Source organism: Mus caroli, unplaced genomic scaffold (genome assembly GCF_978045245.1).
Source record: "Mus caroli unplaced genomic scaffold, Mus_caroli_1 scaffold_18, whole genome shotgun sequence".
Lineage (NCBI taxonomy): Eukaryota > Metazoa > Chordata > Mammalia > Rodentia > Muridae > Mus > Mus caroli.
The window spans coordinates 11,026,368-11,052,609 of record NW_028227273.1 but is presented as its reverse complement, the minus strand read 5'-3'; the positions used below and the strand labels follow the sequence as shown (position 1 = coordinate 11,052,609).

The window sequence follows — 26,242 nt, the reverse complement described above, 5'->3', positions numbered from 1 at the left end:
TGATCCTTGGAGAACAATTTCTAATCATACTCATAAAAAATATGCCTCATTTGCATTGTTTAAAAATAAGCTGAGTAACAGAGTTGTATGTAAATCTGGGTCCCCCCAATGAATTTCCCAGTTAACTCGGAAATAGAATGTTGTTGTTATTTCAATAGATCATGAAATCTCTTTTTCTGTCCTGTTTTGAGCCTGGCAGCCTCCTACAGTCAAAGCCTGGTGTTTAGTTCCGAGGGCAGGTTAAGAAGATCAGCTGCCCTCTGGAGGCATGCAGTACAGACCTTGCATAGACCTTGCCTGCTAAGAACACTGACCAAGAAGATAGCGTTGGGGGAGGGGCTGTAAACATTTTGTTATGCCCCGCACCCCCAAAAGAGTCTTTGAGGCAGTAAGTGTGAGTGCACATGGCTGCAGGCAGTTGCACTGAACAGCGAGTGGTGTCCTGAGCTGGGACAGGACCGGAACACAATAGAGGAGCCGAGAGAAAAATGGTGTGTCTGGTGTGAAGAGAGTAGTCAGCCAGCCCCAGGGGCAGGGCAGTGCAGTATGGGTACCCATGATTTGAAGAATGGACTAATTTGAAAGAGGACTCATGGTCTTGAAGATGACAGGTTGCATTTGGACCGTGGATCCAGGGAGCAGCAGGACACATATGGGGAGACTGGCTATGGGTGCTCAGGAGGAGAGATGGCACCAGCTTGACCTAGAAAGAGCTTTGGAAGTGGTGCTGTTTGGAAGGTGACTGACCTCTGCTTGTCAAGGTTAGGTCCACAGTTAGGTGGATGTTCCTGCCAGTCACCAAGCTCAGAGAAGGTGGCGTAATATTAGGTGAGGCCACTGTGAGTTTGTTCTATCATAAAAGGAGTAAGGAATGTATGTGCAGCATACACTGACCAGTACACAAAGCCACTGCATTGTAGGCACCAAGAAATGTTTATGAAAATATTCCGTGAAACTGTCCTTCCTCTAAAACACCCTCCCACAGTCTCTCACAACCTGGAACATTCTATACCTGTCATTATCCTCCCTGGACCTGCCTCAAGTTACTATTTACACATAATAATCAGAGTTGTGAACGGTTGTGAGCCACTGTGTGGGTGCTGGGACTCAAACCCAGGTCGTCTGCAAGAACAGCAAGTGCGCTTAACCACTGGGCCATCTCTCCAGCCCAGCACTGGCCCTTCTTAGACTCATATCTTTAGCCCTGCATTTAAATGACAAGTTTCCACATTTCTGGGAAACGTTTCGCTTGATTTAAGTGGGTAGGGGCATCGTTTGAACCAGGCCATGGCAGAGTCCTTTTCAACTGGAAATGTTAACACTTCTTTGGGAACTTGAGTTTGTCTGAACGACTTCCTTTCTTTTCTTTTTTGAGTCTCTCTCTCTCTCTCTCTCTCTCTCTCTCTCTCTCTCTCTCTCTCTCTCTCTCTCTCTCTCTCTCTCTCTCTCCATAACCCTGGCTGTCCTAGAACTTACTCTGTAGACCAGGCTGTCCTTGAACTCACAGCGATGCCACTGCTGCTGTCTCTGGAGGCTGTGATTAAAGGCTTACCGTGCCAGCCCCATTTCTCTTCTTTTTGTTCCAAAATACTAAACAAATAACAAAACCTGTTTGTGAATGTGTGTGTCCTGAGCTGGGGTGAGGGGTCTCACAGTATAACAGAGATGAAAGAAAGGTTCACTAGAAGGAAGCTCTTCTGGGGCAGATCTTTGTTTCCTATGTAGTGAGTCTGTATTTCTGAATGGTGTGTACTGCGCATGCAGCTGTAGGCACAGCTCTAAGCAGGGGTTAGCCTACTGTCAGCTCTGTTTACATAGTAAGTGCCCTGATATGTGTGGGCTATGTGTTTAAAGAGTTAGAGCTGTGCTGGCAAGTCTGCATTCAGTTTTACCAGCATCTCTGATGTGTTTGTACTTAGCCTCCTGACCCAAGTCTTTTTTTTTTTTTTTTCCTAAAAGTGTTTTCTTTTCTTTTTTTTTTTTCAAAGATTTATTTATTATTATACATAAGTACACTGTAGCTGTCTTCAGACACACCAGAAGAGGGCATCAGTTCTCATTACGGGTGGTTGTGAGCCACCATGTGGTTGCTGGGATTTGAACTCAGGACCTTCCGAAGAGCAGTCAGTGCTCTTACCCGGTGAGCCATCTCACCAGCCCCTAAAAGTGTTTTCTTAAAACAGAAGAGGGGAGAAAAAAAAAATCTAAAACATGAACTCAAAAGTTTCTCATCCGATTGCTAATCTGCCTCAGAAAACTCCCCATCAAACATAATGGGAATTTTTATCTCAAGCTTGGGGCAGGCGCTCCTTGGCTGTGTGTGGCGGGTGGCCCTGCAGAGCCAGCCTCACCCCCTTGGGGGCACTGCAGGGGCCACAGCGTCATCCCAAGCAGGAGAGGAGCCAGGGCTCTTCCAGCCCCACAGCACTGCCTTTACCTTAACATCCAATCAAAGGCTGTCTTTGTCAGGAAAATGTATGATGAAGATAAAGTCCAGTGACTTCTGTCTTTCAAAAGCACAGTGTGCTGTGGAGAATTGGCACCGCTGTGGTGTCCACAGGAGCGGATGCCTTCGCCACAGAGTGCCTGATACAGGACTCTGTTTTATAGCTCTGTTTTGCAAAATGAGTGCCTGGGTTTTATTTTGTTTCTTTTTTCTTATCATTGCACCAAATATACCCTCTTATGTAAGTTCCTGGAATCATGTGTGCCAATGTATTTCGTTTTGTTTTGTTTTTTCTTTTTCTTTTGGTTGTTGTTTGGTGGATGTGTTTGCGGTTGTTGTTATTATTATTTTTTTTTTTTTAGGTTAGTGTACAAAGTCCTGGGTCCATCCCAGCATCCTTGTTCGCACCTCCCACCATACTTCCTTCTCATTGGCTCCCTTCACTGCCTCCCATACTTGGGTACATCTTCACACCCTGCTTTTCCCAGTCTGTGTCTTCCTCACTAAATCGATTAAGTGTCTGTTCGTATCTCAGGGAAGGTAAATTAGTAAGGAGGTGCCAGCTTTGGACCTTGTCCTACAAATTATTTTTATCATCTCACTTTACATTTCATTGAAAGCAGCAAACCAAATCCCAACCAAATCTCCAGCAGCAACGGCAAGGCTGGCACTGTGAACGGAGCTGTGGGGACCCCGTTTCAGCCCCAGAGTGCCCTCCTAGGGCGAGCCTGCGAGAGCTGCTACGGTAAGTCTGATCAGGCGGGGCCTGGCTAAGTGTGGGAACTGTCCTGTGCTGTGGGGTGGGTTAGTGAGAAGGTTCTAGAAAGCATGCCTGCTGCTCAGAGACAGGGCAGCGTCTCCTCAGTGAGCGGGTGTCTGCCCCCCCTCCCCCCCAACAAACACACACAAGCCCACGCTGGGAGCAGTGGGTATTGGCTGAGCGCTCTTGCTAAGGTGAGTGTGCATTGGCTCTGGTTTTCTTCTGTGGCTCTATGCTTGCTGGCAGAGTTTGTTTGTTTGAACTGTATGCTGTTATATTCACTTGGTGCTGTGATACATACCAAATCCCCTCTTGGAGTTCCTCAATGTCCTCTGACAAATTAAATGTGTCTGCTACTTGTAGAGAAGAGGCAGGTGCGGGGATGAGAGCTGACAGCCCTCAAGCTCCCAGGGCACCAGGTGGGGAAAGGCCAGGTTATGATATTTGCTTTGGCCTCGGGCCTGACTGTGCACACCTCTGCTTGCAGGGTTCTTATGTGTGCCCCTGTTGTATGGGGCTATGGAGATGGTCTGGCCCGCAGCCGATACAATGTATGTTTGTTTTAAATCTCAAACAACAGCAGAGGCTCTCCTCCTCTCTGTCATTGTTGCTGTGGGTCAGGTTCTGGAGGCAGGGTCTCCCTCGAGCACAGGCTGGCCTCCAACTCGCCAACCCCTTGCCTCAGCATCCTCTGGAGAGATTGGATCACAGACATGTGCCACCACAGCCCAACTCTATTCCTTCTATGTGTGCACATTCCTATGTGGGTATGCCCGTGTGCAGGTGGACGTATGTATACGTGTCCTTGGTGCCCTCATCTGTATGTCAACAGTCAAGTTGGGGACTAGAGAGCTAGCTCAGGGGTAAGGAAAGGTATCAGCCCAGGATCAGGGTCTCACACAAAGGAGAGTCAGTTGCCCCAGAAGGACAGAGGACAGGGAATAAGAGACAAACACAGGAGATGGAGGATGAGGAGGAAGGAAAGGAAGAGAGGGGGGAGGGGTGTTTGTCTCATTGAGGCCTCTGCATAGAGAGGAGACAGACGAGCGCATAGGCAAATGGAGGCTTATAAAGGTACAAGGGGAGACTTAGTGTTAGAATGAGGTGTTTAATTTTAATTGGGCATGTTAATTAGATGAGCCAAAGGGGGCTTTTGATTGCAGAGACTTTGATTGCTGGACCTTGGTAGTCAGCCTAAGGAGGAAGAAGTGGCCAAGTAAGGAAATAGGCCTTGTGGTTAGCTTTAGAGATGTAGTCTAACGGTTTTCAGTAAGGCAGAGGGAATGAGGGAGAAGGGTACGGCCTGCCAGAGCCATGCCTGCCACGCTCCACGCTCACCACTCTCCAGTGGGTGCCCTGATCTTGCAGAGGGCCTGAGTGTGGTTGCCAGCACTCACATCAGGGGCACACAACCAACTGTCACTTTAGCCCCAGGTGTGCCTGGCACCTTTGGCCTTCTAGGGCACCTGTACTCATGACACATGCATATAATGAAAATGTTGGTGCAAAATCTGCCTGAAAAAGCCAACTTTATTATATGTTTTAAGTTAAAAGGGGAAAGGGGTTTGGCCTGGCTTGAAAGGAATTTTCCAAAAGCGGCACATGATGGTATGGAGATTATTCTGAATTGGCTAAAGGCAACTACGTGTAGTAGTCTATTTTCTGGCTCTTTTGGTGTGGGTAGGGGACTGGACCCAGGGGCTTTCCATACCCAGCCCAGGTCTAGTGCCGAGCGGTAGTCCGGCTCTGCATGCTGGTTTGTGAGGTGTTCTTAGTGGACACCCTCCTGTGCTAGCTGACTTACAGGCAGGGACAACCGTTCAAACAGGCTCTGTGTAATAGTCCGGGTCTGCATGTTTAACTGTGTTGCACCTCCTCGGTTCCCATCGCTCTTTGGCTCCGCTTTGGGAAGCTTTTCATGTAGGACCCGAAGTGTGAGCAGCAGAAGCTGACACAGGCTGTGCATCTAGCCAAGTAGTAAACCAGCTGTGGTCAGGCCTTACTAAGCATGGTGCATAGGAGCTGTGCTCCGCTCACATGATAGGGACTTTCTGTATTCAGGAAGAAATTCTAAAGTGAGATTTTTATTTCCCGAGGAAAGAAACAGCAGGCAGGTTTCTGGTTTTACCTGGCTCTGCTGACTTAGCAGTGAGTCCTCTCTTCAGGACCGTAGCAATCCTTAAGAGAGCTTCTAAACCGCTCTGTTCAGGTTTTCCACACTGCCAAGGAGCTTGAGAGTAATAGTCATATCCATGGAAAGACTTATTTCTAGACATGGATATAATGAAGTCAATTTTAATTAACAAAATAAAATCTCAGCAGCCTGAGGCATAAATCAAGATGTGGCTCCTCTCAATAGACGTGACAAACAGTTGATGCGTGCTGGAAACAAGCAACTTAGTATCTTCGGGGTACTGAAAACCGCACTCGCACATCTTGTGTGTGCTCATGCTTGGCCTACAGCCTTAGGGACTGGCTGTAAACAGGCTCGTGTAATGCACTGTAAGCCACTACTGTGGACAGCACTGTAAGGGAGCCGTGGCTTCAGGGTGTCTCTGAGGTTCCATTAACTTTGAGATCATGGACTTCCTGGTCCCTTCCCCTCTGTCTTTAGCCACACAGTCTCACCAGTGGTATTCCTGGGGCCCACCTAACATGCAGTGTAGACTCTGCGCGACCTGCTGGCTGTATTGGAAAAAGTATGGAGGTCTGAAAATGCCTACCCAGTCAGATGAAGAGAAGTCTCCCAGCCCGACTGCAGAGGTATGTGGGAGGGGTCTGCAGGTTGAAAATGCCACATTTCCTGGCTACTGGCCTCTTCCTTGGAAACAGAAATGCAACACAGGACTACTTACAAATATGAGCAAAACTGGGATTTAGTGTTAAACATAGTGCTGTATACTCACAGTGGGTGTGAACACCAGAGCCGGGAAAAGTGGGAATTTTTTCCCCAGGTATTCAAAATATTGGTCTTTTGAGATTATTCAGGGGGAAAAAAAAAAGGATAATGTGTGTGGGAGGTGTTTGCCTGAGAGGAGAGCTTACAAATTGTCTTGTTTTTAAAAACAACTTGTAACCTTTAGATACTGATGAGAACACTTTATTATATAAAATAGCAAACACAAATTAAGCCGTTTATTTCCTTGGTTATTGTGGAGGGACGAGAAGGGCCCAGTCTTGAGTGAACCATAGTTGAAAGATGATCTTAGGAAATCCGTGTAGATGAAGGATGTCTACCAGAGGGAGGCAAGTCTGGAATCTCAGGATTCCTTACAAATAATAAACATTCCACAGGGCTGCTCGATCGATCGATCTATTGATTGATCGGTCAGCTTCTCACCGATGGCGCCTATGATCTGAGACTGAGTTCCACCCCTGCCCTGCGCACTCCCTGCGTACTTCCCAGTCGGGCACACTGCGTTTCCCTCGAGGGGCAGGCTCCTGAGTTACAGTTGCTCCCACGTGGTTGTGTGCTTTGGCAAGTTCTCTTCTGAAAATTCCATTGTTTTCCGCAATTACAGGACCCTCGCGCGAGAAGCCACATGTCCCGGCAGGCCTTGCAGGGCATGCCGGTCCGGAACACCGGGAGCCCCAAGTCTGCAGTGAAGACCCGCCAAGCTTTCTTCCTTCGTACTACGTATTTCACAAAAATTGCTCGTCAGGTCTGCAAAAGCACCCTGCGGCTGCGGCAGGCAGCGAGACGGCCGTTTGTTGCTATTAATTATGCTGCCATTAGGGCAGAATGTAAGACGCTTTTCAATTCTTAACCTTACGCGTTCCGCTCCTTGCCATCCTCTCTCTCCCTCGCTCTCTCTTTTTGTTTGTTTGTTTGCAATAAACATAAGTTCTTGTGTACAGCCTTTGTTTTTTTTTTTTTTTAAACATTGTTCTTGTCTGCTGCCATTTATATCATGCCACCCTGAAAAACAACATCAAAATCCCTGTAAATTTTCAGAGTAGCACTAATCAGAAGGTGGGGGAGGTGACCGGACCTATCAGGTTTTTGTGGCACAGTTGCCCAGAGGGACCTTAAATGATGCCCGTCTACCAATTTGGTAGTGTGGCAGTGTAAACTCAATAAAAGCTCTAAGGAGACATCACAGCCCAGTCTTAAAGGTTCATGAGGTTTTAATAAAATTTGCTAGTTTATGCTAGTTAGGAATTGTGTCTTGACAAAGTCTTCCCAGGAGCCTTGCAACCATCACACTGTAGGAGACACAGTGCTTCCTAAGGAATCCTGTGTGTGTGAGTGTAGTGAGTTTTAAGTCCCCGTGAGAACCCTCTTTAAGAACACCCCACCCCCATCCCCAGCAAACACGTGTGAGTTTGCCCAGTCAGAGCCTGTTGTGGGTGAGCGCTCTCTGTCCTGCGTGAGTTCCATTGCGTGGTCATACATTATCAGTCAGCGTCTCTGTGACTTACTCTCTTTTTTTCAGCACATCCAGTCTCTCTCATGTTTCCCTTTTGTTGTTGCTGTTGTTAGAACTAAGGTTATCTGCTCTGGGGAGCTGTGGGCTCTTCTCTTATTGCCTCATGTCTGAAAATGTACACATAATCTGTGGTAGCTGTGGCTGGTAGGGCCATACAATTTCTTTTAAATGGATTAAAAAAAAAAAGGGGGCAGATTAGAAAATCTTAAAGATATTTGGGTGTGTGCTTCTCTTTCCTTTTTTTTTTTTGTTTTTGTTTTTGTTTTCTTTTTGTTTGTTTGGGGTTTTTTTTTTTTGCTTTTTCTGTTTTGTTTTTGAGGCCAGGTTTCACTGTGTAGCCCTGGCTGTCCTGGAAGCTCATTCTGTAGACCAGGCTGGCCTCAAACTCATGAGATTCTCCTGCCTCTGTCTCCCAAGTGCTGGGATTAAAGGCGTGCGCCACCACTGCCCGGCTCAGGTGCTTTGTCTATGAAATAAAAACTGATTATGAAGCACAGGAATCCTGGGAAGGTAGGGGCAGGAGAGTCAGTAGTTGAAAGTCATACAAGCTACACAGGGAATTCAAGACCAGCTTTGGTAACATGGAAACATTGTTTAAAAAAACAAACAAACAAACAAAAAAACATAAAAGCATATCATTATGGGATTCAAAGAGGATGCCCATAAAAGAAATGTCGGCTGAAAAAGAATTTCTCATTTATAAAAATGATTTTCAGCTGAAAATTGAAAGTTCAAAGATTTTTAAACTTAAAGGTAAAAGGCCTATAAGAAGAGTGAAAATCGGCAACCATTCAGTCTCCCGAGGGGAGGGACCCGGCCGAGTTCTCACTATAGTTGAACTCAGGGTTATCTTTGGTTCTGTCCTGGCAGTTCTGAGGTCAAGGAGTTGCTATTTTTTCACCCATTTTAAGGAACTAGAAAATAAATATATCCACCCAAACTGTTTAAATGATTTAAAACACATTATTATATAGTTTCTTAGGAATAATTGAAACATTTCAAACAGAAAATTACTGATCGGCCAGGGCCCGGTATCATCTTTGTTTCTAGCAAATGGCAGAGAAGCGGTCAGCAGAGGGATCGGCCTCCGTGCGGGCGGCTTTGCTTTTGGCTCTCGGATGATTTTCAGTGTATTTGCACGTCATCTTTGCGCTGAGTATTCTCAGCAAAGCGAGTTTGTGTCACTTCATTCCAGTCTTATCGTTTGAAATCCATGCTGCTAAGAATAGAGTCAGGGTTAAATTGTCTGTATTCTGTTTGTTTGAGGCATGGAAAATAATAGGGGAAGAGCAGTAGTTTGTTGCGATGAAATTCCAAAACTTATTATTTTCATCTTTATACCTTACAACTTAAAATTCCAGTGTTGCTCGCTTGTACTGCCTGGGCTCCTCTCCTCGATTCTAGCTGGGTTTGGCTTTATCTCTTCTAACTGTACATTCTTATAACCTCTTCAGTAGACGAGTTTATCTTAGCTCTGGAGTAACCTGATGTCCCTAACCTAATGTCCCTAGGCAACTGACTCTGAGATCCATTGGAAACGAATGTCTGTATGTGCGTGCGTGCGTGTGTACATACGTACGTAGGTACTTACGTGTGTGCATGCGTGAGTGCTTGTGTATTACTTCATAAGCTTCCCTTGAAGGCAGTGTTGGCTGCTCATCTCTAGAACACAGGGGTTACTGATAATGGTATAGTGCTGTTGTCCTTTCAGATAAGGTAGACACTTGTAATTCTAAAGAATTGAAGAATAGAGCTGAAGTGGATACATTTGGAATAACAAGTAGCATTAGGGAAAGAAGTTAGTTCCCTCAGTACAGCCCCAGAGCCAGTGTTGTAGGGATTACAGGGTATTCGGGTGGGCGTAGAAGAGGGAAGCCACCGAGGTTGCAGCCCCAGGGAGGCATGACCAGCACCTAAGAACTTGACTCGATAGGTAAATCCTACTTTCAGACTGGTTATGGAAGTCCCAATGCCAGAACTTTTTATGATCATTAAGGAGCATGGAGTATAAACCGGGCGGTGGTGGCGCACGCCTTTAATCCCAGCACTCAGGAGGCAGAGGCAGGCGGATTTCTGGGTTTAAGGCTAGCCTGGTCTACAGAGTGAGTTCCAGGACAGCCAGGGCTACATAGTGAGTTTAATACCAGGTCCTATCTCAGAACAAAAGTACATATATATAGAATACATATGTGATATGTATGTAACAAAACTTTTTAAACCTGAGTACAGATATTTAATATTCTTAGTCCTCACACTGAAACTCACTTAAGGACCTCAGCAGCTCTTCAGAGACAGCTAAGCCCCTAGCAGAGCAGGTGGGGATTGGCCTGTCCCCTTTTTTTGGCCTGCCCGCCCCCCCCCCCCTTTGCCAGCTTGCAGAGATGATTAAGTAGCACCGAATCCAGAGACCAGCTGTTTGAAGATGTGAATTCAACTTTGCAAGTATCCATGGGGTCTTCAAAACAAAATTTATTGTTAGCAACTGCACACACTTTCCTGAAGTGGTCAACTCGAAAGCAGCGGGAGGGGACCGCATTGGTTGTTCTCTTGCTGTTTTTTGTTTTTTTTTTTAAATAGTGTTTGCCTTTAATAGGAATTTGTTTATCAATGGTTACTTAAATTTATTTTTTCTTACATTTATTTTATTTTATGTAAACGAGTTTTTTGTCTGCATGTATGTATGGCACATGGAAGTCAAAAGAGGCGGGGTCAGATCCCGTTAGGCCTAGAGTTACAGGTGGCTGTGAGCAACAATATGGCGGCTGGGAACCTAAGCTGGTTCTTCCACAAGCGTCACAAGTGCTTGTAACTGCTGTGCCCTTAAACTTGTAAGTGCCCTGTCCCTTAAATTTTTTTTTCTTTTAAGTTATGCAAGTGGCTTCAAATCGCATAATCTTTTTTTCCCTTTCTGATAAATGTTCTTCAGAGGCAACTACTGTCATGATGCATTTTGAATTTTAATAGCCATTGCCTCCTCGAAACCCAGCATATATTCCCAACTACTGTCTTGAGTGGACGAATGCCCACGGCTGAAGAAGCTTGGCAGAGGTGTACCCCATCTTTCCCTTATGCAGCTGATGGATGAGGCATAGCTGCCAGCTTCCATCTTGTGTTACTAGTGAAACAGAAGTCATTGCGGAGATCTGAAAGGCATTTACATTCCTGGTCAATTATGTTTGCTCCTTTCTGGTTTCTATTAGAAGTCTTCCTGAGCTCTGGAAACCTTAGCAAGGGTACTTCTAGATCTGTGGTGCTAACACTCTCCTCCTATTTTGTATTTGTCTGTGCTGTATTTTCTAACCCCTCCCTGTCTCTCCCGCCCCCTCGGTGGGGGTTGGGGACAGGGTCTCTATGTAGACCAGGCTAACCTCAAACTCACAAAGACCTGCCTGCCTCTGCCTCCAAAGAGCTAAGATTAAAGGCATGTACCACTACACTGGGCTAAACATTTATATCAAAAACTGAGTCCTCTGTTTTGTTTCTATGAATGATTTTGTTTGACAGAGATCTGAAAAGACCATGTTAGTATTTTTTTTTAAAGAATTTTACTTTGTATGTGAGTGTGCGTGTGTTTACTCATGTGGAGAGCAAGGTGCAGAAGCACACATGTCAGAGCATGTTTGTGAAGGTCACAGGACAGTTGTTGGCCCTCGCCTGTCTTGTTCCAGGCAGTGTTTCATAAACCAGACTAGAGGGCCCATGAGCTTCTGGAGATTCTGCCTTTATCTTCCATCTTCCCCAGGGGCCTGCTTAGATTGCAGAATCCACATTTCAGGTCGTCAGACTTGTGCCCCGAGCGAGCGCCTTTACCCACTGAGCCATCCTCCCAGCCTTTGTGCATTTTAATTAATTGTGTATATTTTACGGCTTTTCTATGTTATAATCTCCCTATGTTATAATCTCTTCTATGTTATATACCTCCAGTATTTCCAATTCATCAGAGAACAGGTGGCATGAACGTGTGGCTATGCAATGCTTGCCCTGCTGCATAAGAAAAAAGCTTAGTGCCCAGTCAGTGACATGAGTGAGGTGCTGCTGTGCCATCCTGCCTGGGCAGTTTTGGTTCCCGCAGGACAGTCCTCAGTTGCTGCCTTGTACACATACTTGTAGTGGCCTCCTCTGTGTTGAGCTAGAGGTGGTGAGTAATTTGGGAATCAAGGACCGACAAAGCTTGGTGTAGCCTGGCCTGTTGACCAGGATGCAGCAATATTGATCATACAGTGAGGTTTACAGACATTCCTATGAGCCAAATGTGGTTTTCCTACTGAATGACTCCTGTTTTTCTCATGTTAAAGCCAGGCTAGGCCATCTGAGCACTTTTCAACCTAATTTCTTTATAATTGATCGGTAATTCTCAACACCAATTACTACTCTCTTTAAGATAGACGTAGTGAAATATGGGTCCTGCCAGAGAGCTTTGATCTCCAGAGTGGACTTGGAAACTTTCCCCAGGAATGTGATGTCATTGGCGAGACTTAGTCTGAGAAACCAGAGGCAGTTTGCTAAGCGGAAACCGGTTGGTGCAGTGTCAGTGACCATCTTTGGGCTTGGTGGCTCTTGTGAAAATGATGATAACATCCCGTGTCAGTCAGTTGTAGCCACGTTCACAGTTTTCCTGGTGTTCTTGCCCAGCGTATCTTGTTACTAGGACTGTGGAGAGTGCGTTTGTCCAAAATGCAAGACGATTCACTTGAGCCACTTGAATGAATGGAGAAGAAAACAAAAACAAATCCCGCTCGTCTCTTTCCCAAGCCTGACCAGAATTTTAGGCAAGATAGACATAGGAAGAAGGAACGTGGTGTCACTGCGTGGTGGTTGGACCCGTGTTCCATCCTTGCAGAGTATATCGAAACACACTTGCTAAAGATGCGCTTGCTTCTGCCTCCGCCTTCAGTAGCACTCAGTAGCAGGTGAAGAGCTTCGCAACTTAGTACTGCTTGCAGAGGTAACCATCGGAGCGGAGTGGAGCAGAGGGGAATCAGGGTCTTTTACGGTGTCAGTGATTGCATTGTAGGTACACAGTGCTTGCAGACAGGCGTACACTCCTGGGGTCTCTAAGCTTCCCGAAGCATGGGCCTTATCTATTTTAATGTCTTTTAAATGCTATTTCCTCCATCTGCTTAGTAGTTTTTTGGGTTTTGTTTTTTTTTTTTTAAACATTTCCTTGATGAAAAAGGACTAGTGGCCTGGGACAAGCTCAGTCTTTCTTTGAGGTATTTGAGGTTCCAAATTGAAATGCGAAGAACACCTATGAGTGTCAAAGACACTGACCCCATCTTGATGACAGCTCCTTTAAAGTGCAGTGTTTATATTCTATGTTTTATTTCCTTTTCTGAACTAGTTTATGATATGGTATGAGGCAAGGGAACTTTCTTGGTCAGTGTCCACCTTCAGGTTGTGACTGTTGGGCGTACACACATAGGGACCGTTAAAGCCTCAGCCCAAGTATCATTTTATGATGGAGCCCAAAGCAGTAACAGAACCAAATGACTTTGCTGGGCCACCGTCTGATGCAGATGAGTTTCGTTAGGATAGTCCAAGGCTTCGAGGGCAGCTGGCCCACTCCAGCTAAGCCGAGTGCGTTGCCTTGCCAACCGTTGGTTTGGTTGGTTTCAAGCCGAATTAATCTTACGTTAGGGCATGTCTTGAGTGTTGTTCTATCACAATGTAGAAATGCCACAGCTAAAAAGGAAGCCCGTTCCCATCTCTCTTCAGGTGAGCACACATGGTATGTGTGAGACCTACACTCCATTGGCTTTAGCGTGAGCGTTGATGTGAGCCCCTCCTTCAGTACAGGGATCTGAAACTCAAAACAGTTTTCTCTACCCAGAGGAAGTAGTGGGAACAGGGTGGGTGCTCTGCATTCCCTGCCCCTCCACTCCCTAACCCCATCCCCCACCCCCAGGCACCTTTTATTTCTGTGTTGTGTGTTAAAGGTAGAAGAAACCACCTTACTGGTGTCTCCATTTTTCTTTCTCTCATCAGATGCAGACAGACATGCCGAACTTTCTGGAAGCCCACTGAAAAGCCGAAGCACCAGGAAACCTTTGTCGTGTATCATTGGGTATTTAGGTGGGTATCGCCCGACGCAGGAAGACCTCGGGAGACGACATCTTTTACACACGTGGATGTGGGGTCCGTTCATGTCCTTCGAATGGACGCAGCTGGCTTCCTTACATGTATAGTTTTATGTTGTCTTAGACATTCTTATCAACTGCACAGAGTTAAATATATTTGTTTGCTTCGAAAAAAGTTGTTGAATTAAACACGGATTAATTGTAATAGACATAGGCTAAGAAAAAGGAAAAAGTCACCTATGGTGGTTCCTGCCTATAATCCCAGTGCTTGGGAGACTGGGGCAGGAGGATTGCTGTGAGCTCCAGAACAGCTTAGCCACCTAGCATGACCCTGTCTGAAAACAAGAATGAAACCAAGCAAACTAATGGGCAGAGGGGGTGGTATTTTAAAATTATTCAATAATACAAGATGAATATCCTTAATTTTAGTTTTTATGCAGATACTTCTACTAGCTCTGATTTGCCTTTCCCTTTAAATAGAGGACTGCTTTAAACAGAATTAAAGGGATTTTTTTTTTCTGCTTTAGGAAAAAAAAATAGATTTTTCAACATTAAGAAAAAAGGCATCAGTCATAGTAACTGAGGCCTGTAAATCCCAGCACTGAGCAGTGTCAGGAGAGCCCATCCAGGCCACCCAGCAAGCCCTGCCCCGAAACCCCAAAGCAGCCAAGAGTGATGGCACACGCCTGCATCTTAGCACTTTGGAAGCGGAGGCAAAGGGATCAGGAGTCCAAGGTCAACCTTGGAGACGTAGTGAGTTGAGGGCCCATCCGGGCTGCCCTAGCTCTTTCCTCAAAGCCAAGAAAACCCCAAAGCAAGCCGGGCGTGGTGGTGCACGCCTTTAATCCCAGCACTCAGGAGGCAGAGGCAGGCGGATTTCTGAGTTCGAGGCCAGCCTGGTCTACAAAGTGAGTTCCAGGACAGCCAGGGCTACACAGAGAAACCCTGTCTCGAAAAACCAAAAAAAAAAAAAGAAAACCCTAAAGCAAACTTAGGCCTTTCAAAAACAAACAAACAAACAAACAAACAAACAAACAAAAAGCAAACAAACAAAAAACCAAACAAGACAAAACAAAATCCCACAGTAACAACCAAACAGCCCCCACTCCCACAAAGGTGACGTGTACGGCTCAGTGGTAGAGTGAGTGTCTAGATGCAGTGCCCTGGGTTCAAGCCCCAGGCGCCTCGGAAACGTGTTACAGTGCTGACACACTGGCTGTGCGGAAAGGAAGTTTTTTGTTTTCTAATATCTATTATGCCACGTGACTCAGAAGTCTCCAAAGATGATGTCTCCGCTTGCACGATGAAATATGACATCGGGAATAGTGTTAATAATTACTCAGAAGTAACCTTCTCCTGAAGCTTTCAGATCGTGAGAGTAGAGCATAACGAGTTCCCTTTCTGACGCCGGGAGACCGTGGGCTTCGCCACGCCAATATTTCCTTTTCAATATTCCAAGTTACACCGAGCCTCACTCTGCTGCCTGGAATGTGTTATGTGTTTGAAGTGTTCAGACTCCAGGCATCTGATCTTTGAAAAAATCAAAGTGTAGCCTTGAACTTGATGTGTTATCTGTCCCAGAAACCCATAGCGCCAACTTTGATGTTACTACGATACTTTAGCTCCTGTTTTAGTTCTCAAAGGCTAAAGAGCTTGAAGTCTCAGCTACATGGGGAGTTTCAGGTCAGCCTGGCCTACACAAGACCCTGCCTCGATAAAATAAAATAAAATAAAATAAAATAAAATAAAATAAAATAAACCATAGAATACATGTCTAGTCCCAGCACTTGGGAAGATCAGGGGTTCAAGGTCAGCTTCACTTACATGAGATCCTATCTCAAGAAAGTTAAAGAACAGAAGAAGCCAGGCTTGCTTTAATGTCCTCTCACATATCACATGGTTACGGGCATGTCGTGGAGAATAAGGCCTTAAAGGCTACTGTGCATCATCTCTTCCAGGACCGACTCCTGGGGCCCCTTCCCATCTGTAAGAAAAGAGTTTAGCATTGCAGAGTCGGGGCCACCTTCTGTGCATTTCCCCTAAGTCCTGACTGTCCTGTCCTTAGAAATGGGCTGAGCTGAACCCCCATCTCCATGTTTGCACACTATAGAATATAATTTGGGGGTCACCAAATAAGTAAAACCTTGTCTTCAAAACTTTTAGTCAAGCAGTGCCACGATCCACCCCAGCTGAGTATGGGGGTCCCTGGAATGAGGGTCCTTGAAGCTAGGTGGGTAAGGGTTTGGCGGTGACAAACAGAAACAAGCACGGAGGCAGTTTTAATCTGAGTGTATCCTGCAGCTCTCAAGCAGGGGGTTTTATACATTAAAAAAAATTAAACATTACATCTCTTAGAAACTATATCCAGTGAAACAATCACAAATACCAACAAAAATCATTTGGCACAGTAAAGCACAAAAATCATCCAAGCATTACAACTCTGAAACTATGTATTCAGTGAATCACAAACAGAACAGGTAACATCATTATAAACCATCAAAATATAACAATTCTAAAAGGATGTATTCAATGTGGGCTGTCATCCAAGGCTAGTGGCATATTTCCAGGAGCAGGTTAATACATTTTTAACTGTCAGTGCTCTTAACCGCTGAACTAACTTTCCAGCCCCATGGTCAGTTATTACTTAACATCTAGTGCCTGATTTTTTATAAATCTTCAATGTATCAATTTAAACTATTTTAATTCTTTCTAATTAAGGCTTTCTTTACCATATACCAAAATCCACCTCCAATGACACACGTGTAGCCATATGAAATTTATTGTTGGGAAAGTTTTTATCTATCATAATAGTTTTGTAAATGATTTAGAAAGTAAAGCATTGGTTTCCTTGGGGATAAGGTCATGTTAGTGACCCCATCTCTAGGGATGGTTTCTTACCCATGCATGATTCTCACTTAAGATCTTGGCCTAGGCTACCAGGAACTTGTAAATAAGAAAAGGAATAAGAGAAAACAAAACAGATCGATTGCCATGAGAACTACGGCTCAATATTTTTTCTCCGGCGAAGAGTTCCACAACCGGTTCCAGGAGGCCTCCCCCTTTTGAGGTCAATCGCCTCAGTCTGTGGAACGTGTCACACAGATCCTACTGGAGGTGGTGTGGCAAAGTGGGGGAATCGTGCAGTAAAAGCAATCAAACAAAACTTGAGATGTGACAAATTACAGCTTTTAATGTGCATTAGGCACTCGGAGGAAGGACTTGTGTGTGTGGTGAGTTGTTTGCGGAACTGAACTCAGGCCTCATGCAGGACAGGCAAGTGCTGGACCGCTGCCATACACCGCATCCCTGGGAGTGGTTACCTCTGTGTGCTAGGTCTACCTTCTCGGCAACAGTAGCAGTTGCTCTCAGCCTTGATCATTTTGTTTGAAGGTTTTGAAGGGATGAAAAACATAGGAACAGTATTTTCATATGGCCCAAGGTTGAGAGAACTGGAGAGACAAAGGTTCCGTGCATCTAAGGGTTAAAGGAGTTCACTGTCTCACTCAGGTCAGCGTCTGCAGGTTATAATGAAAAGTGAAGTTGGCAAACCATCAGTGCCATGCTGGACGACATCGTTCGTTTGGATGTTAGTGGCAAGCCAAGCCTACATTTTAAGAAGTTTAAGATTTTGATCAGACCAAGTTGAATAGTCATAACAGCCCGAATGGCACTTCCTAAATTTCAGTAAATCTTGCTATTTTGGCCATCGAGTTGAGCAAACAAGTTAAAAAGACAAGTTGGTTTGAGCATAGGTGACATGCTAGGTGACAACTCTGAGGAACATGGAATGGGTGGGGCTTTAGAGCCAAGGCACTCATACTAATTGTGGCCTGAGGTCTTTAAATCCACTTCCCACTGGGAAATTGTAGTTTCTGCATAAGAACAAGAGGTGTCAGGTTTTATGGCCCTCAGCAAAGGCTTTTAACCATGAACCTCCTACACGTCACAGTTTTGTGGCATCTCCCTGGTCAAAGTGTGCCATCTACATTTTGACTACAGTGTTTGAACTCTGGTTTCAAATCTCATCGTCGTGGAAATGTTCTGGCCCCAGACCTGACTGCTTTGCTGCACAGCTAGAGGAGGAATCTTGTTTTTCCCAGCCCTTGCACACCAGATGTGCTGCGTGCTCTCCTGGCGGACAGAGCACAGAGGCAGGCTTTTCTGAAGCCGCCTCTGCAGATGCTCTTTAGATTTCTCAAGCGCCGAAGAAGCCGTGTGCTTTATTCCCTTAGCAAATCTCATGTTGCAAGTGACCTTCTGAAGTGGCTTTCTGAGTGTTTGTCTTCCCCACCTGAGGCTCAGAGCTCCAGCCAGCAGGGGAGGAGCCAGTGGCCTTGATAAGCAGAGCCATGGTAACAACACTTGAAGCTACCTCATTATGCAAGTCCATGGCTGCCTCCTAGGGGACCAACCCTCGGGTCATTAGGAAAGAAGATGTGTGCCTATTAGCTGTGTTAGAGTCTGTACAGATTTCCAATACCATGCTCTGAGTTGATAAACCTTTCTCCTCCTGTCAGAGATTCATCCCGCAAAGAAACCTAATGTAATTCGGTCTCCACCAAGCCTGCAAACTCCAGCTACCAAGAGGATGCTCACCACTCCGAATCACACCTCTCTGAGCATTCTGGGGAAAAGAAACTACAGCCATCACAATGGTCTAGATGGTACGTAACCCTGCAGATCCTTCTCTGACTGGCTGGGGCCACTCTGTCCTTGCCTGCTTATTATGGCTATTCTTAGCTCCTGTGGTGGCTCATGCTGTAACCCTGGCACTGTAGAGGAGGAGGCAGGAGGACCAGGAGTTTAAGGCCGATTCGGCCACCAAATGAGTTTGAGGCTAACCTGGGCTATATGAGCTCATGTTCTAAAAAAGCCCAGAGGTTGGTGGGAATGTGAGCCGGTAAGGGAATGAAGGGGAAGGCTGCTGTGGTCCAGTGAGACCTGCTCAGCACCAGCTCCCCACTGCCACATGCGGCAAGAGCCTAGTTCGGAGGGGAATCTGTATTTAGCCAGTGTTCCTGCTGCTGTTTGGGCTCACTTCTCAATTTAAGTTTCCTTGCCTAAGAAGGATTACGTTGCCTCGTGTCGAACCCTCAGTGACGTCCAGGGCTTTCTCTGTATTCTGTGGATCACGTTGGATTTGGCATCTGCCCCTAACTTCTTTCATCATATCCATGTTTTTAATTGCCCGAGAGGGCTACATATCACGAAAGGAATTGCCTGGGTGATATCCTAAATACAGAAGTAATTTGTTTGAAATGGAAAACCTGAGAAATATTGCCTCTTACCCAGAGCGCATCTCTTTGGCTCAGCCGTATAATGACTCTTCAGGCGGAATTGAATTATCTCACCATTTGGACCCCAAACGCCACAGTAATAAATCACGCAGGCGGTAGATATTGTTCATTTCGATGTCCTAGAGTTTGAAGCTGTCTTTACTGTTTAAGTCTTGGCATTTATTTACGAATAAAACTCTCTCCAGGATTTTCCTGCCTTAGGAGCTCTGCCTTTTCCAGAGACAGTAAATTACATATAACAAGGCCCTAGAGCACGGATATAGAATAGGCCTCCTATAATAATTCCCATGGCTGATGTCCCTTTCTGTGGCGTTCGATGGCCATCGTCATGCCAAGATGAGTAAACTACTGCGGGTGAAGAGCTTAGTTTGTGTTTGTAAGATATCACGCGCTCTAAATGTGCCTCTCAAGGGTTTGGCTGCATAGCAGGGTTACACAAGCACTGTCAGGGCAGTAAGAACTTCGGCTCCCTGTCTCTCATGTGCCTGACAAGGAGGCAGTAGAAGACCAAGCAAAGAGGAGGTCAGAGGGAGAAATGGGATTGCGTTCCAGCTTTTCCTCAGCCACAGAGGGGGCCTTGGGTTCAGACTTAAAGGAGTATTGGCTCCTTTCTTTCCACCTGGTCATGTTCTCTGCTTCCCAGAGTCCTGCTGCGGAGCAGAAAGTAGGCTGTTCTCCCTCCTCTCCCTCCTCCTCCTCGTCTTTCTCCTCCTCCTCTCCCTCCTCCTCCTCCTTTCTGAGATGGGCTGGTCTTAAACTTACTATGGAGTTAAAGACTAGTCTTGAGTGTCTGTTCTTCTGCCCCTCCCTCCCAGGGGCTGGGTACAGGTGTGTGCCATCATGCCCATTTTAGGTAGTGTTGGGGGGATCGAGCCCAGGGCTCTATATCTGCTAGCTACATGTGTCTGTCATCTCCCTCACTGCCGTGTCAGAAATACCTGGTTGATACCTGGTTGGGATGGGTTTGTTAGGGCACACAATTGTATCTATGTGCCCAGAGCCTGGCACTTAGGTGCACAATATAAATTATACAAAGGAAAGTATTGAAGAAAACAGACCTAGTGCAGTGGATTGTAATTCCCCAGTTTACCAAATATGGGCACAGATGGACTCTAAGTCAAGGACAATGAGTTTCAGAATCACTTTCTAGTAACTGCTCCAGCAAGCAGAGAGTGTGGTGGTCCACACCCGAGCCCTAGCACTCAGGAGGAAGCGGTGAGAGGAGTTTTTAGACCTGCCCAGGTTACACACCCAAACTCTTATCTTAAAACAGAAGGGGCTGGCGAGACTGCACAGGAGTTAGAATTATACTCTCTTTGCAGAAGACACAGCACACGTGCCTGGTGGCTCACAAGGGCCTTTAACTCCCACTTCCTCTTCCACCCTCACTGCAGTCATGTGCACATAGCCCCTCACACATAATTAAAAATAAGATAAAAACTTTTAAACATGCTTCTTTTTATTTTTTATTGTGAGCCCAGCTGAGCCATCTTTCCAGCCTGAAAATATTTTTTAAAAGCAATGTGAGTACTATTTAGAAATAGAAACTATAATGGCTTCTCGGCCTTTGGGCTAAGATCAAGTGTAGAAATAGAAACTATATTAACTGTTTTAACAGCTAAGTTATTATTAGACATCAGTAGAACAACAGCTGGACGGTAGAACAGACCAGCAAACACGGCGAATGTCCTTGAGTTCAAAGGGCACAGAAACTGGAAGTATCTCAATTTAGAAGCTTCAGAGGATATACCAGGCGGTGATGGCCCAGAACTCGGGAGGCAGAGGCAGGCAGATCTCTTGAGTTCGAGGCCAACCTGGTCTACAGAGCTAGTTCCAGGATAGACAGAGCTACACAGAATGGCTAGGACTGGAACAGGCTGCTTGTGCTAACAGGGTGTGGCTGACTGGAACAGAAGGATACTTGTAGCTCTCTAGCGCCCCCTTCTGGGAGAAGAGGGAGCCGTGGCAAAGGATTTTTTTTTTTTTTTTTTTTTTTTAAGAGACTTGGTCTCAAGTGTCAGGAAGCTATCAGAGGGATAAATTTGGTGCCTTGAAGCCAGACTGCTACAGAAACAAATTCCTAGTGGGCCCTTTCCTTGGAGCAGTGACTGTGTTTCTTATTCTCTCAGGATCCAGGTCCCGACTAACCTCAGTGCTGGATAATATCTGGTTAGTGTAGGAAGTTTCCATCTCCTAGTTCTATTATCAGATACCAAAGCAGGTACAGATTCATGGGGAAAAGCCTTACCCCGTGTGATACAATGTTGAAACCAATTAGCACAGCTACTTAGTTACCACAGCCAACAGATGGACAAGACTGGGAAGATAGGGGAAACTAATTTGGCTGCAGACAACCTGCTTCCAGTGAGTGTCCCGCCTCCCAGCTTCCTGTCTCTTCTCTGTCACTCATCTCCCGTCCTTGCCTCTCAGGTGCTTTCTTTACTTTTAGGCAGGAAATCGCTGTGTAGCTTACGATTCCACGGAGTTCCAAGTGTATGTCCCTTGGTTCTGTATTTCTGGTCCCGAGGTGAGGTTGGAACATCATAGCAGCAGAAACATAAGCCAGCCTTGTTGACCACAGCGGCAAGCATGGGTGCACTTACGGTTCCCGATGGTGGGAACTCTTGATATTTGCAAGAAGGAATTTTTTTCAGACATTTTTTTAAAAAAATGAGCCGGGCGTGGTGGCACACGCCTTTAATCCCAGCACTTGGGAGGCAGAGGCAGGTGGATTTCTGAGTTCGAGGCCAGCCTGGTCTACAAAGTGAGTTCCAGGACAGCCAGGGCTATACAGAGAAACCCTGTCTTGAAAAACCAAAAAAAACAAAAACAAAAACAAAAACAAAAATGGTTTTTCGTTCTTTTGAGACAAGATGCCATGTATCCCAGGCTTTCCTCAAACGCCAGAGGTAGCAAAGGTGCCAGCATGCCTAGTGTCTACAGTACTGGGGTCTAACCTAGGGCATTGTGCACTAACACACATTTATTTTGGGGGAAGCAGTCTACAGCTGAGCTCCATTCTAGATCACCTTGTCACACACACACACACCCTCCCCCACTCCCAAATAGACAATTTCATACTGCTTTCCTGAAAGTTTCTGTCTTTTACCTGGCCCTGGTATAGACTAGGGTCAGAGAACAAGCATTGAGTGTGGGTTAAGCCAGTCCTAAGGTGTCGGACCACATACAGCACCCACCCAACGGAACTGACTCTGCCAGTACAGACGGACTCGTGTCAGAAGCCTCAGTGCCGGGAGCTGGAAAGGCAGGGTTGATCTGACAGTCATACCGCGCAGATATGTTCAGTGTGGTACGTCCTAGTGTCGGACCCTGTGCTGTCACCCACCCATTTGCCGACATACATAGAGGTGCTTTGATGTCATTTGTATTACTGGCAGACGGAGAACCTGCTACAGGGGTTCCACTCCGCTAATGCCCAGTTATCAGGGATAGGCCCTTTAAGGGAAGCTCTCTGTGCCTCTGAGAGCACAAGAAAGGGCGGCGGGTGGGGTGGGGGAATAGATGCATCTGTACCATGGGCAGTGGAGACAGGCAGCCAAGTGTTTGCAGGAGCTGCAATGAATCTTGGACTTCTCCCTCCTGCTCCCGTGAGGCCTTTGGCTTCTTCACACCTGTTTTCTCCTCTTTCAATCTGTAAAGTAGTGATGGCACCCGCCTTACAGAGCTGTTCTCACGATGACATCATTTATGCTTTTATATCATTTCATCACTTCATTTCAGTAGTGGGGGAAAAAAATATCAACAGCCCAGAGAGGTTTAGTGACTCACCCAAAGTCACATTGCTAACGGGTAGCTGCAGTGGGATTTGAACTCCCAATCTTGGGTCATCCTCTAGGTGAATAAGGACCCTGGGCTGTGCTGAGTGAGGCATGCTCTTGGGTGATGTTCATGTTTCCTGGGTATAAGAGTCGAGTGTCTGTTTGCAAATACATAGGAAAATGCAGTGGCTATTCGGGAATCTTTTGGTTTCATTTCATTTTGTTTGTTTCTTACTCAGACTGAAGTGTCTGACAGAAACCGGTGGGCTCCATTCTCGGGCTCCCAAAGTTTCTCCCTCCATGTCTCGCCCCTGTAGTATTTCTTTTCCGGCTTTCAGAAGGAGAGTGGAAAAAAAGAAAAGAGAAAATGCAAAGAACCACTTGAAGGTAGAAGGTGTTTAAATGAAGTCTGCTGCCTCTGACTCATAGTGGGTGCCCAGTAAGTGTTAAGGTTCTCTCTGCAGTGTGGACCTATAGCTCAGTTGGAAAAAGGGCCAGTCCTGCCAGCACAAGGGCCTGCATCTTATCTACAGATCTCACTTTTGAAAGCAGGAGTGTGGTGGAGAGACCTGGGCATGGTAGTGAACGCCTCCCAGCACTTAGGAGGCAAGCTGAACTCTGAATTCATGGCCAGCCTGGTCTACAGAGTGAGTTCCAGGACAGCCAGAGCTACATAGAGAAATTGTCTCTGAAAACCAGAACTGGGGTGTGAGGGGCACTCTGGATAAATGGCTCAGCAGATAAGAGCACTGGCCGCTTTTCCAGATTTGATTCTCAGAACCTTCATGTCAGCCCACAACCATCTACAACTCTACTCCCAGGGGATCTAATGACCTCTTCTGGCCTCCGAGGACACCAAGCACACATGTGCCACACAGACAGACATGTAGACAAAGCACCCATAAACATAAGTAAATATAGTTTTAAGAAGACACCTGTTCATAATCCTGCTCAAGGAAGATCAATCCCTGGGACTTTCCAGCCATCCAGCCTGGCCGTCTTGGTGAATTCCAGGCCACCATCTCAAACAAACAAACACAAAACAGAACAAACAAAACTGAACAAAATAGGCAGCACCTAAGGAACATAGCCAAGGTTGCCTTCCGGTTTCTATGTGTACACACACAGAGTAGCTCTCCAGTGGGTAAGGTTGACTTCCAGTCTCTATGTGTACACACACACACACACACACACACACACACACACAGAGTAGCGCTCCCGTGGGTAAGGGGGTACACACCTGTTATCCCAGCATTTAGGAGCCATCCTCTCCATAGTAGCAAGTTTGAAGACAGCCTGGGCTATATAAGAGCCTATCACACACACACACACACACAAAGAAGAGAAAAGAAGAAAAAAGAAAGAAAGAAGAAGAAGCCGGGTGTGGTGGCGCACGCCTTTAATCCCAGCACTCGGGAGGCAGAGGCAGGCGGATTTCTGAGTTCGAGGCCAGCCTGGTCTACAGAGTGAGTTCCAGGACAGCCAGGGCTACACAGAGAAACCCTGTCTCGAAAAACCAAAAAAAAAAAAAAAAAAAAAAAGAAAGAAAGAAAGAAGAAGAAAGGAAGGACGATGGAGGAGGAGGACTTGGAAAATAGCTATTAAAGTTTTATTTGGAAGAGGAAAGCTAGGATATCAACCAGTTTTATAGTTATGTGAATTATATAGTATATATAAATTAAATGTCAGCTTGTTCCTTATGACTTATTTTTTATTCATAAACTATTTCATCCATGCGTTTAATGAATTTGGGTCATTTTCACCACCACGCCCTCCCCTCCCTCTCACACTGAACCCCTCCCCCTCACACTGAACCCCTCCCCTTCTTATTGAGCCCCTTCCCACTAAATCCTGCTCCTTCCTGCAGAATCCCTGCCCCTTCCCACTGAATCCCCTCCCCCTCCCATTGAATCCTTCCCCTTCCACTGGGCCCCTCCCACTGAATCCTCTGTCCGACTCTTTTGTCTTTTGTATTTTTGTGACCCAGTAAGTTTAATTAGCAATGCCTACAAGAACATGAATGGGAGTTTGTTTAACGGGACATGGCCCCATCTTATGCAGGTAACCAAAGCTACTTTGAGTTCGAGAGTGTGGTGTCCATGTCATATGTATATAAATGGATTGAACTTGGGCACTGTACATACTACACAAGTGCCCAGTTACCTTTATTTCTTACCTCAGAGTGTGACTCTCCTAACGTGACTCCGGGACTCAGTGCTCTTTACTTACAGGCCCAGCTACTGAGGAAGCTGAGGTAGGTAGGATAGTATTATATCCCCCATGTATATTTTGCACATGAAGGGGTGTGATATCTTTACAAAGAAATTGCCTTCGATTACTTAATTCCAAGGAGCAGTAAAGGCAGGAATTCCATTTCTAGAGTGGGCTTGCTTGCTTGCAGGCTTGTATAATTAGAAGCCGACAGCAGCAGGATGGGACATCAAGATCTTCAGACAGCAGAGTATTTCTCACAGTGAAGACTACATTTGAAGAATAAAAAATCCAGCAAGGAGAGAGCAGATGGGCTGAGTACGCCTCCCCTGACCTCCTCAGCAGACGGACTCCTCCCACCCGCTTCAGCTGACGGAGTCTTGGCTGGCCCGATGCGCTGACCTTTCATTACGCTGCCATCATTGTGTGCTGACTCCACCACCATCACACGGGAACCTGGCGGGAAAGCCTGCTGTGGACTGATACTGCCCACTGGGCACAGCTGGAGGTGCCCTAAACCTTTACAATGGCATGACTACTGTCTAAGAGGTAGTGTGGATAAGACTCGGTGTGTGAAGAAAACCAAAGCAACAAGCCCCAGAAGAGAAGTGGGGTGGAGCCAGGGCAGCTGGGCAGGAAAAGTGATGGATTGTGTAATAGCCCTGTTCTAATCCTCTCTCTTCTGGCTTATTTCCCCCGGGGCATGCTGGCACGTTGTAGATTGTTCTTTATCTACCGAATTGAGTGATGTCGTTTCCCTAGCTCACCCGTGGAGAGGGTCATCAACTGCCAATGGCTTTCCAAGGACAATATTATGATCTGGGTTGCGAAAGAGTGTCCTCTCAGTGATTTGTCTCTGGCATCCATGATCCAACAAGTCCAACTGTTGGCATCTCGGCAATGGGAACCGGTTGGTGGCGAGGGCCACCGTACCAGTGTTGGAGCTCTGGGGCTGCATCTGCTGTCTTCACAAATGCCAATAAAAATAGACTGCCAGGGACAGTGGATGGCACACCCAGGCGTGCTTGGGCCCCACTGCCTTCTGTCACCAATTTAACATCATTTCCAAAGACCACAGTTTTTCTTTCGAATGTTCTAAAACATTATTTATGGAAGAAAGTCAAGTTCTTTAGATTCACCTCTGGTCTCCTAGTCTCAAATGTAGTGTGCCATAACTTGGCTAAATATATCTTCTAAACTGTGTAGTTAAGAACCATTATTTTGAGCTGGGGATATAGCTCA

General features: G+C 46.0%; 1 protein-coding gene across 5 annotated transcripts in view; it reads left to right on the top strand.

The window, feature by feature from the left end:
* Mta3 (metastasis associated 1 family member 3) overlaps positions 1-26,242 on the top strand; it is a 117,419-nt gene that overhangs the window by 79,883 nt on the left and 11,294 nt on the right. For 3 of the 5 annotated variants that reach the window (XM_029471267.2, XM_029471264.2, XM_021185942.3), the window contains exons 12-16: positions 3,067-3,191; positions 5,821-5,969; positions 6,728-6,950; positions 13,622-13,708; positions 18,231-18,377. In XM_029471267.2, the coding sequence (XP_029327127.1) occupies positions 3,067-3,191; positions 5,821-5,969; positions 6,728-6,950; positions 13,622-13,708; positions 18,231-18,377 (731 nt within the window). The remainder of the gene's footprint in view (positions 1-3,066; positions 3,192-5,820; positions 5,970-6,727; positions 6,951-13,621; positions 13,709-18,230; positions 18,378-26,242) is intronic. The other 2 variants (XM_029471265.2, XM_021185943.3) reach the window with 1 other exon arrangement.